The sequence below is a fragment of the Dermacentor silvarum genome, chromosome 8, assembly GCF_013339745.2.
Source record: "Dermacentor silvarum isolate Dsil-2018 chromosome 8, BIME_Dsil_1.4, whole genome shotgun sequence".
In the NCBI taxonomy this organism is placed as follows: Eukaryota; Metazoa; Arthropoda; class Arachnida; order Ixodida; family Ixodidae; genus Dermacentor; species Dermacentor silvarum.
This window is the reverse complement of record NC_051161.1, coordinates 116124610-116143033: the sequence shown is the minus strand read 5'-3', so window position 1 is coordinate 116143033 and position 18424 is coordinate 116124610. Positions and strand designations below refer to the sequence as shown.

General features: G+C 45.1%; 1 protein-coding gene across 3 annotated transcripts in view; it reads right to left on the bottom strand.

Annotated features, from left to right (window-relative positions):
* Window positions 1–3039: 3039 nt before the first annotated feature.
* The window catches only part of LOC119461631 (proteoglycan 4-like), a 67618-nt gene continuing 52233 nt past the window's right edge, over window positions 3040–18424 (bottom strand). For 2 of the 3 annotated variants that reach the window (XM_037722993.2, XM_037722994.2), the window contains 8 exons: window positions 16678–16719; window positions 12008–12034; window positions 10477–10503; window positions 9493–9519; window positions 8548–8577; window positions 7182–7289; window positions 6580–6687; window positions 3040–4003 (listed from right to left, as the gene is read on the bottom strand). In XM_037722993.2, the coding sequence (XP_037578921.1) occupies window positions 3897–4003; window positions 6580–6687; window positions 7182–7289; window positions 8548–8577; window positions 9493–9519; window positions 10477–10503; window positions 12008–12034; window positions 16678–16719 (476 nt within the window). In that variant the 3' untranslated portion in view covers window positions 3040–3896. The remainder of the gene's footprint in view (window positions 4004–6579; window positions 6688–7181; window positions 7290–8547; window positions 8578–9492; window positions 9520–10476; window positions 10504–12007; window positions 12035–16677; window positions 16720–18424) is intronic. The other variant, XM_049671808.1, reaches the window with a different exon arrangement.

Genomic DNA, 18424 nt, shown 5'->3' with positions numbered 1-18424 from the left:
GTCAAGCTTCTCCGTTCTTCTGCGCTGTTGAGCAGCATTTGCGCTCTCCTTCTCCATGGCTATACCACACTGGCAAACGCCAGTCAGAAGCGCAGCGGCTCCAGCGCAGTGTCAGACGGCGACTGCACAGCGAGCGCGCGCCGGCGCCAGTGCGTCTATACCACGGCTACGACGTCACTCATCAGGAATGCGCAGACCGGCGGCGGTGAGTCGCGCGCGGCGGCGGCGGAGTGCGCGAGAGGTGCCGGCTCCGGTGGCTCCGGTTCGCAAGCCGTGTGACATCCCTGATCCTTGCGCATGCGCAGCACGGCTCTTGATTTGCCGCGCGAAACGGGCTTGGCTAGGCCAGTGTAGCTAACGCTACAAAAACACTACAAGTGCCCAGAAGGTAACGTTTAACAACGACTCACTATTTTACTTATTGCACTAAACGCTGATGAACTTTCAAGGGTCCCTGAAACGGTTCGGACATATTTTGTAGACGCGTAGGGTGCAGCTACAGTATAACGTTACCCGCCCTGGTTGCTCAGTGGCTATGGTGTTGGGCTGCTGAGCACGAGGTCGCGGGATCGAATCCCGGCCACGGCGGCCGCATTTCGATGGGGGCGAAATGCGAAAACACCCGTGTACTTAGATTTAGGTGCACGTTAAAGAACCCCAGGTGGTCTAAATTTCCGGTGTCCCCCACTATGGCGTGCCTCATAATCAGAGCTGGTTTTGGCACGTAAAACCCCATAATTTAATTTAATTTTTATAACGTTCGCGTCAGAATGTAAGTGAAGCGTCTCATATTAAGAGAGCTACGGACGATTACAAGTTACCCTCCTCCCTAGCCATGCATTTCCTCCTCAACTCGTTCACCGAGTGATCGGGGCTAAGCTCCGCCTTCACTGGCTCTACGTCATGTTGTGACGGGTTGTCATCTACTTCCGGTTGTCTTGGAGCCAGCGCGCGAAGGCTCTTCAACCTCTCCGCTAGCCGCCTGGCCGTCGATCCCCAGCGAGGGCGATCAAGCAGCGTGCGTTGCGAGCGTTCTGTCGCAGCGCCGAGCGTGTCCGGTATTCCGGTAACCACAGGCGGGCTGGGTGTTCTGACGGATATCCAGATCCGTAAACTAAAGCCCCTACATGCCTAAACTAAACTAAAGCCCCTGTGATGAAGGAGCTTCGTAGACGTACGTGAGCGGCCTGATCGGCATGCGCGGTCCAGCCATCTGGTCGTGCAGAGCTTAACCAGCCAAAAACAGAGCTAATATTCCTGTAACCAAGTGTAAAACATTTTAAACATGACAACGTGTTCAAGATTACGCTCCTGCCAAAAATTTGAGCCAGCAGCAAAGTGAAAAAAAAACAAAAAACTTGGTTACTGCTATATTAGCTGTGTGTTTGGTTGAGCTTTGTGCCGCCAGGTGGCTGCAGCCATGCAAGCAGTTCATGTTTGAACCTCCGTTCATCACGCAAAACGTGGTAAAGCGGCCAGCACACTTGCGCTTTGCGTTTACTTGAATACCGGACACGCTAAACTCTATTTGTGGCAAACCTTCGACGTGAAGCGACGGCCGCAAACGCGTAGATGCTGGCGCCGTTTGGATTGGTTTGGATACCGTAAGTCCGATGCGCTGCAGCCACTCCGCTTGTCTGCTGCTTTTCAGCGGGGCATGATGTCGCAGCGGTGCAAGATGTCGCAGCTTGACATGTCACCGATCGCTACGTTTGTAGCCCACAACGCAACAAGGGCGAACCGTGGTGTTCTCGAAAAGAAAGAACAAGACCAACACTGACCGCGCAGCTCTCGTCAACACGGATCACTGTGTAACACAAGCACACGACACTTGCTGTGGGCCGGAAGTGATTTTTGTGTAGCTATGCATGTCCTTCTGCATTCTCTTTTCGTTAATGTCTTTTTATAGAAACAAATTAACTAACAGCTAAACTATTACGAACAACATTTGTTCACTATAATCTTGGAAAAATTATCGATGACGCGCCCTGGGCAGCCAATCGGATAGCTGGCCCAATGACGTATTCTGGGGCAAATCGCGTCATCTGGGCACAAAACTCAGCCGCTTGGCGTGCTGCAATCGGTAGTGACGTACATTTTTAAAACCTTATAATAAATTACTCGCTTTACTTGGAGCGCTCAGAAGCGTCAATTAATGATCAGAAGGACCTACTCTAACGACTAAGTACGTTTGTACAAAATCGTTTCAGGGTCCCTTTAACATTTCACGTAAACACCACCGCCAATTATCGCAAATCTACGCGAACAACACAGAAAGCTTCACCTACATTGAATTCCACAATGCGCTGGACCCACACACACACACACACACACACACACACACACACACACACACACATATATATATATATATATATATAAATATATATATATATATATATATATATGGAGTTCGCAAGGCGGATCCACTTGGAATTATTCTCGGGATGCACCAGTTGCGGATATTTAATTCCCGAACTTTGCGGAGAAATGCATTGGCGTTCCAGTTAAATTTGTGCTTCAAAGGCATAAAGCGACTTTTGTTAAGAACTAACCGGAACGCCAATGCATTTCTCCGCAAAGTTTCGGGAATTAATATCTCGAAACTGGTGTTATCCCGAGAATTCGTTCCAAGTGGATCCGCCTTGCGAACTCTACGGCTACAATTTGTAAATTGCAATATGGGCCGTCAGGTAATTATTCAAAAACTTAATGAGTGAATTTTTGTTAATTAATCGATTATGCATTTCATTTGCTTGTGCACGTAATGTCCACCTCTTCGAGTTGACCAGCTCATGAACTATATTTGTGCTATCTGCCTCAGGCAACCTTTAAGAATTTTTGAAAGTGGTCGCTGAAACACCCTGTATATATATATTTATATATTGGATCATCTAATGAACCATTTTCTTTTTACAGTGACACGCGACGCCTCTACAAAACAAAAGTAAACGCAGCGACTGGAATTCGCTGACGCAGCGAACGTGTGCACGTTCACTTGTGAAAAGCAAGAAATTTAACACTTGCAAGTAAGAACTCTTGTTTTTATTCGAACATAAAACAACGTGGAAAACAGCTCGGACTTCTGCAAACTTTGATGAAGTCTGCCATTTTCAAAACGTAAAACAAATGAAAATTACTCGCTATAAAATGTGTGAGCTTGACAGTAATTCTGACGAACCACGCGCTTTTGTTTGATGGAAGTATCACATGGCTTGAAGTGGCTGAGGAGATTTGACGTAATGCAAGTAGAATAAGAGCAGAAATTTTTGTTGTGTTGATGCTGAAAGGTACGATTGAATGAACGCTGCCAAACAGCATGGCATGAAGTCTCGATGTGGCCGCCGGTGGCGAATGCAGGTTGCACAATCCCGTCCTTGTTTTCAATAATGTTTAGAGGCACACCTTCGACCTTACAAAGCGTGATGGATGTCGTTGGCTGCGATCACTGAACATTATCACATTTCTAAGGTCACCATAGATCATTGCTCTGATCCACAGCTTTGGACATGTCATCGGAAATCCAGAATACATTATTTTACGCTCTTGGAGCATCTTAAGCACGAGTGAGATTAGGTTAAAACGTCTGCAAGAATTTTTTCTTGAATGTGGAGACGTCTTTCCGGAGCGCCGGTTTCGTGGTTAACACACCTCAATAAATGAAAATGAGCCTAATAATTCGCGTTCTCAGTTCACTTCAAACGACTTCTGATTGCACTCCACTGTTCACATTGTCGTGATACGATGGTGAAGGCAATCTTGTCTTGACAGTGTAGGCATTGTCGCTGTAAAACAGTCTTGTCGGCTGCGACAGGTACGCTCTCCGTGTACCTTTATGATGTCATTTGAAGTGGAGATTTAGACACTGGTCCCCCGTCAGTGCCAGATGTGCCATCCTAACTGTGGACGCACTGGCAAGCGTTCCTGACAGCACAGTCGGCCGAGATGAGCTTGTCACCATGCGCCAGGAGGCATCGACGACGACACTCGCCCGGCTCGCACGCTGCGATAGACAAGGTGGCAACTCAGGCAAATACTGTCAGAATGTCATTCGTTTACAATTACGTACGCTAGCTTTGCTACTGACACTAAAATCTCAATACATCGTCATAACAGGATTGGCGCATCGCGGCCGAACAAATGTGCAAAAAAAAAAAGAAGTACGTATCTGTACCCTGGATCGACGTTGCTTAAGGTGGTCAACGTTCCAATTATTTTGTTTTAATTGTTTGCTGCTGAAAATTATGGTAATCTCTATGACGACCAACGTGGAGCTTAAAATCGCACATCAAAGTGCATAGACAGTTTGCTATCTCTTTCCTTTCTCCTTTCTTCCCTTTGGAAGTGTGCCATTAGGCATAATCACATTGCTATCCTAAATGTGTAGTTTGGCTGAAGTCCTGTGCTATGTCCTGTGTTATGTGGCATCTTCTGCTGCTCATTTTTGAGGGCTCCAGATGGCCCTATGTGCAGCTTTTGCGAAGATTGCGCTTTAAGTGTGTGCGCCTGGTTCGATCCGCTCGATACATAGGCTGCCTTAGATATTGTGCTCAGAGGATTTGTCGGATTCGCTGAAGGACGTCGCCAGGCTCTAGTCACGTGACGGCAGCCACGTCCAGTCGGCCGTGAAAGAAGAGTACTCCTTTCGCCTCAGCATTGCAGTGGCGTCAGTGGTGTCGCAGTTCTTGCCCATGAATGGTGCACTAGTTTTTTTTTTGTAAAGTCAAAGTAATGACTCTGCAGTCGAGGAATTTGCGAAAGCTGTGTATTTGTGCTCAGTGCCCTCGCATCGCCGTATAGAAAGCGCGAGGGTGTTAAACTGAGACGCTCTTTAGAGTTCTTTCCTGCTTTGACTTCTCTTTATTTAAAATTTCATTACATCGTAATAAGAGGATTGACGCTTTATACCAGGCGAACACGCGAATGTAACAATCTCGTGGAGCCTTTTTTTTCTTTACGTTTAGTAATATATGAGTCGGCAGCTACGTTTACATGCCTGTAAAAATTGCAAAATGCATCATGATTCATCAGGAACGCGGAGTTAAATGGTGCATGGCATTTCTCGACGTTCCGGCGAACAGCACCGAATTAGCTGCATGGCGAAAGCGAGGCAGCTTTGCTCCAGTGCCTCACACGCTAGCGTGAGTTGGCTGCAAACAGGCGTAAGCTTGTCGATAGTGTAGCGTTGCAATAGAGCATGCAACACGTAAACCGCCAAGCGCAAAGTAAGATGATGAGCTACTTTCGGCAGCGGAGCAAGCACTTCTTGGAAACTAAGTTATTGGTGTTGGTCCACGACTGGTGTTGGTTTCCTTGTTCAAATATGTACAGCTGATCGCAAATGTTTTTGTGTTGGTGTGGCAACAGTAAGGTTTAGAAAGCATGCTTGGTATATGTGCAGTTATTATTCCAGAGCACCAGTTACTTCGATAATGGACTCTTTTCAAAAATGTTATTTCGCATGCGCGAACAAGTATATTGTCCAACCAATTAACCTCGACCATGGGCTACCAGAACGAACTACCATTTTCATTCAACACTCATCCCTGCATTTCCTTTATTTCGTTTCCCCCTTTCTCTCTGTACACCGTGGAGCTTACAATGAGGATGGACATTCCTACAGAATTTTTTTGAAAAGCCCTTTTGATGCTGGTGCGCCCTCGCTGGAATGTCTAGGGGAGAAAAGCACTCTGTGAACAAGAGTTTTCGGTTAGAATATATCCTTGCAGGAAAGCCAACTTACAGATTTTTGCAATTACATTAGGAAGTGGACGCACGCGGAGTGTACGTAATGCTGCCGCTGTGCGCAGAGAGCTCGAAATACTTGGAGACACCGTTCGTCATGCAGTGTAGTTAAATCTGGTGATGATGACGACAATTATTCAACGCACCTTCATCGATTAATTCGCTGTAGCTTTTCACAGATATTCATTGTTTTTTTAAGGATTTATTCTCTGCCATTGTCTATGAGAAATATTTGCAGCTGAATACTCTCGCATACATTTGCAACCCTGCCTAATATGAGATGCACTTGGCCTCTTGAAATGCGTTTGCATCACTTGAGTCAGCGTGTCACCTCGAGAGTTTGATTGAGTGTTTGACCATTTGAGCATTTGTGCTCGTACCCCTGTAGTCTGTGTCGCGCCACCTCAACATTCCGATGTTATAATGGCCTAAGTGGTGCTTTGGGGACGGCCTAGTGTGCTTCGGAACTTCCGCGGCAGCTGAATGGATATGGCGGGATGAGCCTGCTGCTTCATGCATGACGAAGAAGGCCTTCTCCCACCACTGCTGAAAGGGAAGTTTCGAGCCGGTGGCGGAGCATGATCGCATCATGACCACAAAAATGCAAGCGTTAAATCACACGTTTGAATTCGAACATTTCATAAGAGTGTAATTAGCACGCTGGTAAAAGCGTCCACATTATTTCAGGTGAAGGCTACCTGGTCTCTGTATTTGGGGTGTAGACCACATACTAAAGGTCACGAAGGGGTGAAATGTTACGGAGGGCTAATATATCACGAACAAGCACGTTGCCGTACGGAACGTGACACAGCGCTCGCAAATGTCATAACTCACGCTGGTTAAAGGCGCATCTGCAGTTTTCCCCCTGACATCCAGCGGAGAGGATCTCTTGGCCGGGATTGTTCTTGCGGCACATCTGAAGGCAGAGTGATGGGCTGCACGCTGCAAAAGAAGCCGGTCCCCAGGAATTTTCTATTAGCGGAGGAACTGGAAGCTGGGCAAGCTTTTTTTTATTCAGTTACCTCACAGGCTCCCGAAAGAGTATTGCGTGAGGGGAGGATAAAGGGAATTAGTCCAAAGAAAGGAGTACAAAGAAATTATACATTTATATTGAATATTGCAGGAATATTGATATTCATATTTTGGGTGGTGCACAAGCACATGAACGAAGGAAATAATTAGAAATTTTGAGGCAGAAGTTGTAGGCCGGAAAACTAAAAACAACTGCCCATTAAAAATAGTTAATGGTTCTAGTCGATGGTTCATCTGTTCATTCGGATTAAGTTTAGTGTGGCGCGATAGTGAACACGCGAAGGATTAGGTAGCAACGAGAATAGCATTGAACAACATCAGTATACAAGTAATGAATAGCCGAACTATCCTTCCTTATATAGCAGACACTAAACAATGCATTTTCAATAATAACTTGGACTTACTCTGGGTAACCTCGCACTTGCATGCGTTCGCCAGGCAAGTGGAAGAGTTCAGCCTTTCGCCGAAGCGCTCACGGCACATCTTCACGCACTGCCTTTGGTCGCAGAATGCTGCAATTTGGCAAGTTGGCGCCAAAAATGGCAGTGTCACCAGTCACACATTAGAGATGACTGAATGACAAAGTAACGATTGGCTAATACTGTTCGCTTCGCTGACTGCTTGACCGTAACCTATGTGTGACTTTTTTTTTTTCTTCTGGTACTTGCTTTTACAGCGCCTTGTGCTGATGGCGTGGGTGTATGCAAAATCATGTGTCGGTAATTTAGCAATGCGCATCCGTACAGCCAAAAAGTTTCGATCGCAAATATTGAGATTGCCGCGCCGTAAAACATTGTAATAATACGAGTACTATATATGCTATTTGAATGAAACATTTTAATTAAAACAGGTCTGCAGCCTTCCCCTGGCAGAAAAGGGGCAAAATTACTGTGATAATAACGTTCAGCATCGCACTTAACCAGGGTAGGGTGGTGGTGTCGCATGTCCGGTTATGACAAGTATCATTGTAGGCAATAATTTGGGGGAGGAGGGGGGCACGTGGTTGGTGTCCCGAAATCGCCACCTCAGTGTAAGATAATATACACCCTTAAAAGCGAAAAAAAGAGTTTAAATCTGTCTGTAACTCCCCTCCTCACACCCTTTTCGAGTGTAAGGGTGTGAGTTATAGACAGATTTCTACCCTTTTTTCTTTTAAAGGTGTAAATTCTTTGATGGTAATCGCTTTCTGTGCCTCCGGTTACTGCCAAACTGGTTTTGCTTAGCTGTAAGAGCTGTGATGCGTCATTTTGGCGAATTATACTTGGAAAATACTAAGATAGTGCGGGGCATCTGGACACGTCTATTTATCACCTGGTAGCTTTATGCGTTTCTGCGTTTGAATCGAACCCCATTGGTGTTGATCCCTTCACCTATGTTTCCGTGTGAAAGAATTTTCGATGTTTATTCCCAATGCAACTGCTATGTAAAGGGTGCGGGACAGGGGGAGGGGGGGGAGTGCACGGGGGAACATGATGGTAGTTCCAATGTGCATCAGAGTAACTATACGTCATTCTGCTGCAAGCTTACAACGGCAAATTCTTGCACTTGGCTAACTCATGTTTGCAAGACAGGAATACGTTTTCTGCGTGTGCGAAGTTATAGCGAAATTCTACCCTTAACGAAATTTAACTCGGCTAATGCAAATATTCAATGGCCTCTTTTTTGGCATTGCATACTTCTAAACAAATTTCATTCTACTGAGGAATTCGACAAACGCACGTGTGTGTGCAGTGTCCGTGGCCGAAATGTTTGCCCATCAATTGTACTTACAGAATCCGGTACCGGTCGGAGCTGGCGTGGCTGAAAAACATAAATGTGAATTTGTGGAAAAGTCAAGAATAATGCTTTGTAAGACGTGAAACTGAACATCAGATTCGAGAACGACAGGAAGTATAACACTACTCAAAAATATCAGCAGCACAGCTCACTGGTAAAAGGGCCTCGTTTGCAAGCTGCTATAAACCAACACAGGTTATATTTTTAGAAATTTTAATCGCAGTCACTGCAGTACAGCAGCTAAATAAAAAGGAAAGCTTGATAGATCCTTATGTAATTCACCCATAACACCATCAGTAATGTTGATTTTCTGATTCTTGGCATCAGCGAATGCTCATATTGTTCTATCTATAGGTCAAATTGTGTTGGTGTAGGGACTACGCCGAGGAAACATGCATCCTGAGTGTCCAAATAACTTGAAATGCGTTGATACCATTAGGCGCTTTTTTATATGTTCCTTCTTAATCACTCAAGAAGCTGTTGCTTGATGAAGCGGTACTCTGAGAGAAGTAGAGCTTAAATAACAACTCTGCATTCACTTTAAATATCTAAAATTACGGGGTGAAAGGGTCTCGCAGCACAGGACACTGCAGGAACTCTCGCTACAACATTACTAGAAAAAGGTCTTCAAGCTTGCAAGAGACAGGAAGTGTTGCAAAGAAATACTTGGAGGAGAGCACTGCTTACTGTTTCGATAAATACATAATGTAATTCTTACAAGCCAGTATGTTATAGAAATGCCTAAACGAGTACAGGAAAACACACGACAGAGGGAAGAATGCCTAGACAGAGAGCCATACATTTTCTGCATCTCTATGCACTAAGCAACATATAATGTAGAGGGCTAGGGGCATCCTATAATAGCGCCTGGTTATGGCGCATTTTTAAAAAAAGACATGCTGAGGCTTGTGCACGAAACAAAAAGTAAAGCTAACTCACTCGGTCGTGTCGCTGGTCGGAACGTCGCTGAAAACAAATGGTCAGTATGAGTATGTGAAAATGCTTAAAAGGTTGCATTAGTCCAGTGGCTATTGTATTTATTTATTTATTTATTTATTTATTTATTTATTTATTTATTTATTTATTATGCCCAATATCTTAAAATTTCAGAATGACACTATTGCAGGAGGGATCATTGTACTTATGGGAATTGACAAAAAAGGAAACAAGGCTAAAGCCAAGGAACACAAACACAGTAAAGAAACAGAAGAAAAATAACTGAAGATCCACGTTGTATTCGGGAAGCAACGAACGTAGCATGCCCGCCAAATCACCATCAGTAATCGGGCTCGGCAGATTCTTACACGAGGAAATGATAGGCGGGAGAAACGGGTATTTCAACAAATTCGTGCGGCAGTGTACTTCATCTACCTTCGAGGCATGGTCGTGACGACAACACACAAAATGTAGTGACAGAAGGTTCTGTTCTTTCTTGATCCCGATCTCTTAAAAGTGTATGTTATGCTTTGTTCATTCCAGTGCACATTTAACGCAACATTTGTCAATAAAGTATATCTTCTTCGCGAGCAGTTAGCCGTGAACATAAGCAAACGCCCAACGGTTGTCACCGTAGGCAGGGTTTGCTGAAGTCTCCGTTAAATAAACGCACAGCGCATCCGTTGAATAAGACAGTGTAAGCAATCGCCGTGAAAATTTTGTGGTCGTATATTTCTTTCAGGCGGCTAAATTTGATGGAGAATGTTACTTGCAAACTCAGTTGCATAGGCTAGATGAATGCGTTCTTCAAAATCAAAAATGAGAAATTGTAGCTGGTGATCGCATGCAGACACAAACACACACGTACGTATGCACATAGTTAGACACACGCACAGACACAAGCACACACGCACGCATGCACAGACACCAAACGCATTTAGACATGCATAACAGTTAGACGGCATTTAACATGACACGATTACTCACAGAACGCCGTTCCAAAGTTGAGCGTTGCTGCAAAATAAGTTAGGAATGCAGTTAGAAGCGTTACATATTGGAATATTTGTTGAAACTAACTGCTGCATCTAAAATCGGAAGTATGAAATGACTCCCATATGGCGTCTTTTGCTGCCTATGGTACCGCCACCTTCAACCGCGTTTCTTCTTCCAACATTGCAGCGCGCTCAGGTGTCTGTCCCTAATTTTTCTTCTTGTCGCGGACCGCTCACGACTCACGGACCGCTGACGTTCAAGAGCACAGGTAACCTCTCTACCTGCCTTTTGAACGTCGCTTTTGGAAATGACAAATAAAACTTCAGCGTACTAGAAGTTAGAGCTTGAGTGATATTGTGAATAAACATTAGGACGAAATCAGAAGCAATATTTTTTGTAACTTGTTTAGGAAGTATCTAGCTTATGTAATATGGTCCCGTACAAAGCGTTGGGGTCAGAGACCGCATTTTGCAATCTTTTGACTGGTTGCCCGGATCATCTCGTTTTGTTCTCGCAACGATGCGCGGATGTTCTCGTTTGAGTTCCCGGATAACGGCTCTTCCTTTTGGCTCAAGGTCATTTGAAGGTCGCCAAAACGGGAGCTAAAGGATTTCATGCTTCATTAAAACACGCCAAGAAATGCTCGGATTGACGTCAAATTTCGCAGGGAGGTTCCTGTAAACAAAGTAAATTAATGGCTTTGAAAAGAAAATTTGGTACATTTGAATCTGGGTGGGAATCGAACCTGGAGCTCCGGGGTGCGAGACGAGCCCGCTTCCCCGACGCCCCAGCGGCTTCATGGTTCTGGCTGACAAAAGGTGCGCCTAGTGCGTGCCTCATTGCGCATGTCACGTCAGAGCCATCTGGCTGACTCAAGGTGTGGCCTAATGCATGCGTGCGTCATTGGGCACGTGATGGATGCAGCCAATGGGGAGGAGGTAGTGCCATGGCATGAGCGTATAAAATGACCGTGTCCATGACGTTCCGAGATCCACAAACGGCATAATGGTTTCGCAGTTCCCACACGTAAGCAGTCTTAAGTGTCTCTCTCAAATTTTTTAGAGACCTTGCACTGTAGTTAGGTGGCTACTTGGGTTAGTCCCAAATCTAGGATACTGGTGAAAACCATTTCATCCAAAGCACTGGTACCTCGCATTTTCTTTCTAACAACTATAGCAGGGTCCTCTAAAAAACACGGAACTTCGCTCAAGGCAAGGCCTTACAGTTCCTGACATAAAGAAAACAACGCTGTCACTAGGCTACTCCATATATACTAACGCAAAACTTATAACTATATGGTATAAATAAGAAGCTTTGCTTAAATACAACGATTAAGTAGCCTTATGTGTGTGATGCTTCACGTAATGCCTTAGGTGGTGTAATTTGGTGAATAAAAACTGATTGACTTGAATAAGCGCTTTAAGTGTCGCCAAAAAATCGTCAGTTTTAGGAAAGGTATACAACACCGTCAAGATTACCGCACAGCTGCGTTAAATACGGAATAAAATGTTGACTCTCTACTTACCGAGACGAGTGGGTGGTCGTAATGTGGCTGGAAGAAAAGAAAAACAATGATACGTGGATGCGGAATTACGCCATTGAAGTACGTAAAAGCAGCGCAATCAATCTAAAATTTCAACATGCACTCCGTTTAAGGCGATCCTATAGGCACAAACAGGAAAGCGCTGCCTCGGGGCATGGGTAAATGAACGTTATATTTCCTGCGGAAAATGTCGGAGCTGTACATGTGACAGCGGACGGCGCAGAGGCTCGAAGACTAAATTATACCGATGTGCTTGCCTTCACCTGTATTTCAGCAAAAACAACTTAAAGAAAAACTCTGAATTTAGGAAGTTTTCCGCAGTGCGCTCCGCTACTGGGTACGCAGTGGCGCCATCTATGATAATTAACCTCTTTGACATCAATTTGGTCCACTGTTATCTGCAACAGAATGTGACACTCTTCAATGAACTACTTTACAACAATTTAGGTCACTGGTTATGTGCCACAAGATATGTGCCGCAAGGTGCGTGCCGCTCTTTAATGAACGTATTTTACGCCGACTTGGTTCACTAGCTAAGTGCAATTGGATATGTGTAGCTCTTCAACGAACATATTTGACACAAACTTGGGCACTATAGGCTATGAGCCGCAGGTTATGTGTCGCGGGGACATCGCTGCAGCGGCTCTATAGTTAGCGTAATGTGACAGGTAGGGAGCGCGACAGAGCAGCTCGGCTGAATACACGCCTTCTTTATGATGCGTCTCGGCGGTTTCAATATGGTTTGTCGATGCATTTCTTCAATGCTAACCGCACTAACGTCGACGTTAACCGTGAGATAGGTGCTGCCGCATTTTAATGTGATTAGGGCTCTTCATGGGTACTTCATGGACTTTCCAAGATTATCTATCTATCTATGTCTCTAACCATTTTAACGCCAACATGGGTCCTCGCCTGAAGCCCCAAAAAGCGTGGTTCCCGGAATACATGACAGAGGCTGAGGGTGGTTGCTAGGGCTAGTCGGTAATTCATGGTAAAAAAAACGACTTACAGCGCGAATGGACACGGACTGATAGAGACGCCAAATACAGCGCACTGTTTGTCGTCTATCAGCCGTTGTCCTTTCGCGCTGTACGCCTTTTTTTTTATTGCGATAGCAATTATATGGAAACTCCAAAGCAGATTTCTGCCGTCGGCGTCGCCGTCGCCGTTGCCGTCGCCGTTGCCGTCACCGTGAGGTTCCGTATGACGTCAATGGAGATGAAATCGTCACCGCGCGCCACCGAACGCTCCATGTGCGAGTGAAAGGGCGCGAGGGACGCGCGCTTTCACGGGGAGTGAACCCACGGCGGAGAACAAACGCGCGCTCTGCGCCGTGCTCCCTGATAAGTGGTTCTTGAGGGAAAGGGAAAGGTTGGCGCTATCTTCTGCAGCCCTTGAGGGAGCACGGCTCAGCGCCAAAATGCTCCCTGAAGGGCTGCAGAAGTAGGCGTCTCTTTCCTCCTTTACAATCACCATATATGTAGAGCAAACGCACCTTCTTCCGACGCGCGAAAGGCCGTGGGGGGAGGGGGAGGGGAGGGAGGTGACGTTTAGCTGCGGCACCAAGTGCCTATTTATATCAGAGGCTCCGGCAACAGTAACCAACGCCGCACGCATTTTGTGCGAACGCGGGCAAGACGCCGACGGCGTCGACAAGTTCTGCGTGTGGTCGGTGCTGCTGCATGTCCAAGTTTATACAGCTGATAAAGCTATTATCATTACGCCGTATAGCTCTCTACAAATTTGCTATCGCAATTGATGCTTCGCCTTTCAGGTGAAACTGCGACAACTTTTTTTACCATCAGGGAGGCGTTTAGCGGTACCCACGGCAAGGACTGGCGGTGTTGACGATCACATCGTTGTCTAGCGGAATTAGACACTTTAGACCTCGCACGTACGCGTCATACTTCTCCATCCATCGCCCTCTGCTCGTCGCCATCAGCGACAGACAGCAGTACATCTGTCGCTGATGTCTACTAGCGCTGCCAACCGGTGGACATTTCACCCTGAACTGGACAGACGCACAGGTACTATATATCATCTATATATATTAAAATGTTCATTGCAGGGTCGCCAGTTAGAGTCTGTAAAGGAGGACGTTTATCTTGGTCAATAACTCACAGTGGACGCTGATCATGAGAAGGAAATTTACGCGAAAATAAAAGCCGCTAGATCCCACGCCCTGTGGCAATCGATGTTATGCGAAGCAGTGTGCGGGGAGCCTACCAAGTTGACGAAACGACCATGAGAGCACAAAGACGTAGGCGCCTGTTTCATCACCTACATGACACGCATGTCATGACTCCTCTGGAGTCCCTTGAGCTACGCCTAAGAGACCTTAAGTCAAAAGCCTTAGTCACGCTCATGACTACGACTTCGACCATCAACCTTTAGCCTTTTGCTTCACTTAGTACCACATCCGAACCCATTTCTTTGGGATTTGAGTGTTAATCTTTTTCGCGGAGTCATTGCCATTTTTGTTGAGTCATGGTCATGACTATGGATTCTACCATCATCCTTTAGTGTTTCCTTCACTTAGTACCCACGTCCAAACCCAATCCAGCAGTTTTTGAGTGTTGATCTTTTTACGCTGAGTCATTGTCATTTTTGTTAAATCATGCTCATGACTATGACTTCTACCAGCACCCTTTAATGTTTCCTTCACTTAGTACCCACGTCCGAACCCATTTCAGTGGATTCTGAGTGTTAATTTTTTTCGCTGGGTCATTGTCATGACCAACATGACACGCATATCATGACATTTATGACATAACCTATCACTTATGTTCGTCATACACTGCTCTCATACTATGCCAATTTTGGTACCTATCATGTTAACGAAACGACCATGAGAGCACCAAGGCGCAGCCGGCTGTTTCATGATCTACATGATACGCGTGTCATGTCATAACATATCATTTATGTTCGTCATATACTCTTTTCATAGTATGCCAATTTTGGTACATACCAAGTTAATGAAACGACCATGAGAGAACAAAGACGTAGGCGGCTAGATAGATAAATAGATATATAGATAGATACTGCCAAAGTAGCAAATGTTCGCCAAGAAATGCTTCGCATTTAAAACTAGCTTGGAGTGCATACGGCAGGCATTGCCAAATCCTGACTGGGAGCTTACCACTGTCGTTGAAAATAAAAGTGTACAATCATTGCATTCTACCGGTACTAACATTTGGGGCAGAAACTTGGAGGTTAACAAAGACGCTCGAGAACAAGTTAAGGACCGCACAAAAAGCGATGGAATGACAAATATTAGGCCTAAAGTTAAGAGACGGGAAGAGAGTGGTGTGGATCAGAAAGCAAACTGGGATAGCAGATATTCTAACTGATATTAAGAGAAAAAAGATGGAGCTGGGCAGGCCATGTAATGCGCAGCATGGATAACCGGTGGACCATTAGAGTTACAGAATGGGTACCAAGACAATGCAAGCGCCGTCGAGGATGGCAAAAAACTAGGTGGGGTGATGAAGTTAGGAAATTTGCAGGCGCAAGTCGAAATCAGCTAGCGCAAGACCGGGGTAATTGGAGATCGCAAGGAAGAGGCTTTTGTCCTGCAGTGGCCATAAATATTGGTTGCTGCTGATGGTGATATTAAAATGTGCATTATTCTATTTAAGAAGTGTATATAGAAAGGAACTGATACACATAGAAAAAATAAATATTGTATAATACAATATACAACATAACCCTGTTTCTGTCTAGTTAATTTCACCATGACTAGAATTCATCACGTGTAATCACTAATTACAAACCTGCCGTGCGAATGAATGCTTAACCCATTACCATCGCCAATCCCCATAGGATGAATGTTCCTACACTTTTTACACATCTTCCGATCAAACACCTGGCATCTTCGTTGGCCTGGTTCGTCCATAAAAACGAAATACTATCCTTGTACGTGTACCTCATCAACGCAGAAGTGCCGCCCAGAGACTGGTTTATGTTCGCTGTAGGTCGGCGATTAAAGGGACTTACTATTTTAATGGACTTTCTATTTTGTAGTGCAATAGAAAGCCCACCATTGGAATTGTCTAAACGTGTATACTGGTTTCTATGGAACACGAGTAGACACGTTTAAAACGCAATTTTTCGATCTACGTAAGCTATTCTTAAAACTGTCTAGGGACGCCGCCAACATCGATTGCTAGACGTGATGGTAATCTCGGAGGCCATGCAATATCGCACTACTCCGCTCATTTAGACTCCGCTTGTTTGCAGAAGGCGGCGCCACTTTACAACAAGCGCTAGCACGAAACAAGAAACAGGTTACTCCCTCACGCAAGGAAAAGTTAGCAGAAGTGCGTAAAATACAATTCATGTCAATACAATATTGTGTCAAAGCAACGTAACTCTCCCTGCTTTAGTTTAGTGACTGTACACGGCTGGGTTACACGCTTTCACAGTCGGGGGACGCCATGTGTCATTCTTCTACCGCTTTCAGAGCCAAATTAAGAATATAATTCCGTGTTAGTGGGTTACAAGCATACTCATTTCCGTCAGAATGAGAAGCAATCTTATCATTCTTAAAAAAAAACAAGACAGCAATCATTGAGAAATAATTTTCATTGTTACAATAAAAATGCAAGTGACTGCATTTCTAAGCCGGGAAAAGAAAATTGAACACAACTTACTTGTGGTTGGTAGCGTGCCGGAGTTCAGAGCACTAGCTGGCACTGAAACACGTGAAAAGCAGAGTGCAATCATATGTTAAAATGCATGCGTCTATCGTGAGCCTCATATACAAAAAAAGAAAAAGAAAGAAGACAGTGTTGCGTTTTATTGTATTGATGTTTAATGAGAACATATATAAGGAAACCACCAGAAAGGTGATATATCTGGAAATAGAAGCCCATATACGCCAATTTGGCATGGAGCACAAGGCTAACGATATGAGGCGGTCATACATGGCAGACAAATGGTCATCCCAAACAGAGTATTATATGAACAGTCTCGGCTTGCTCGCTAAACAATTTTGGCAACACGTTCCCTACCCGCCGCAGTGGCCCAGATAGCTAAAGCGTTGCGCTGCTCAGCACGAGGTCGCGGGATCGAATCCCGGCCAAGGCGGCCGCAATTAGATGGAAGTGAAATGCAAAAAGGCCCGTGTGCTTGCGTTGTAATGCACGTTAAAGAACCCCAGGTGGTCAAAATTAATCCGGAGCCCTCCACTACAGCATGCCTCATAATCAGAACTGGTTTTGGCACGTAAAAACCCAGAAAGAAGAAAGAACACGTTCCCAAGGTAAGCATTTGAAACAAAATACAGTGCGGGTTCGCGGTAGTTTGTTCTATGTTATTTCGCGCATAACATATGGAGGCTTAGAATAAACATGCAGGGGCATGAGTGGAATCGGCCATGGGCAATAAATTGAGTTTCACGTCGCCTAAAACTCTATCAGTTCTTGCTATCGCTAACGAAGTTGGGAAAACCACTCCAGAAGAAGTCAGATCTGCCCTGTCTTTACCAGGCCTCAGAACCGACGCAGCCCAGGTCATAATCGGTAGTGAATGCATACTTCCTGTCACCCAGACGTAGTTTGAATACGCTACAAGGCTAATCAAAGTAGTTTTTCGATAGATTAAGGAGTCATGTGGCTAGTAATACATTTAAGTTGAATACGTATATCACGCTGATAGAATAGGACGCGAATGGTGTTCCACTTGATCTTTTGACTAAGAATACATTCGCAAAGTCCTCGGTAGAGAGTACATCGACTGTTCGTTCAACAGGAAAGGGTCAGCATAGGTTTGAGGGGCTCTTTTATGGAGCAAATCATAAGTATTACTCCACATATTCTTGACATGGTGCCATATCTGGCAGAGAGGCTTGAGCGTAACAAGGCGATTTCAATATGAATGACTGGCTTCCGACGTTACCAAGTATGTTATCACGGATTTGGTAAGGCACGCGGACCTTCAGTCAACTATATGCTTTCGAAACATCGATTCATTTGTACTGTGTACGTCGGTGCAGTGAAGCAGTGTGACGTATGACGTCAGCGCTCAGATAAGGGTACTGCACTTAGGGCACTGAGCAGTGATGTGTTATTTGACGTCGTCTGAGTCAAGGTGTACTGAGAACGCTCCAAGAAACTAGGTGAACAGGGCGCCGGGCAGAATATGAAATTGGGGAGCAAGAAAACTTAAACATCCGACGCCTATACAATGTGCCGTCGGCAGGTACAGAATATGTGCACCATTTATAACGAAATAGGCGACAGTGGCGCAAGCAGTGTTGGCTTGTGTGGCGAACAATAACTGGCCGGGAGTCGAAAGTTGTATGCTGGGCAATCTCTCGCACATTGAAGCTTTGATTAAGGAAAGTTGTTTCCAGCGACAAATTCCTCGAACATTACCTAAGCTTACATAACGCTCACG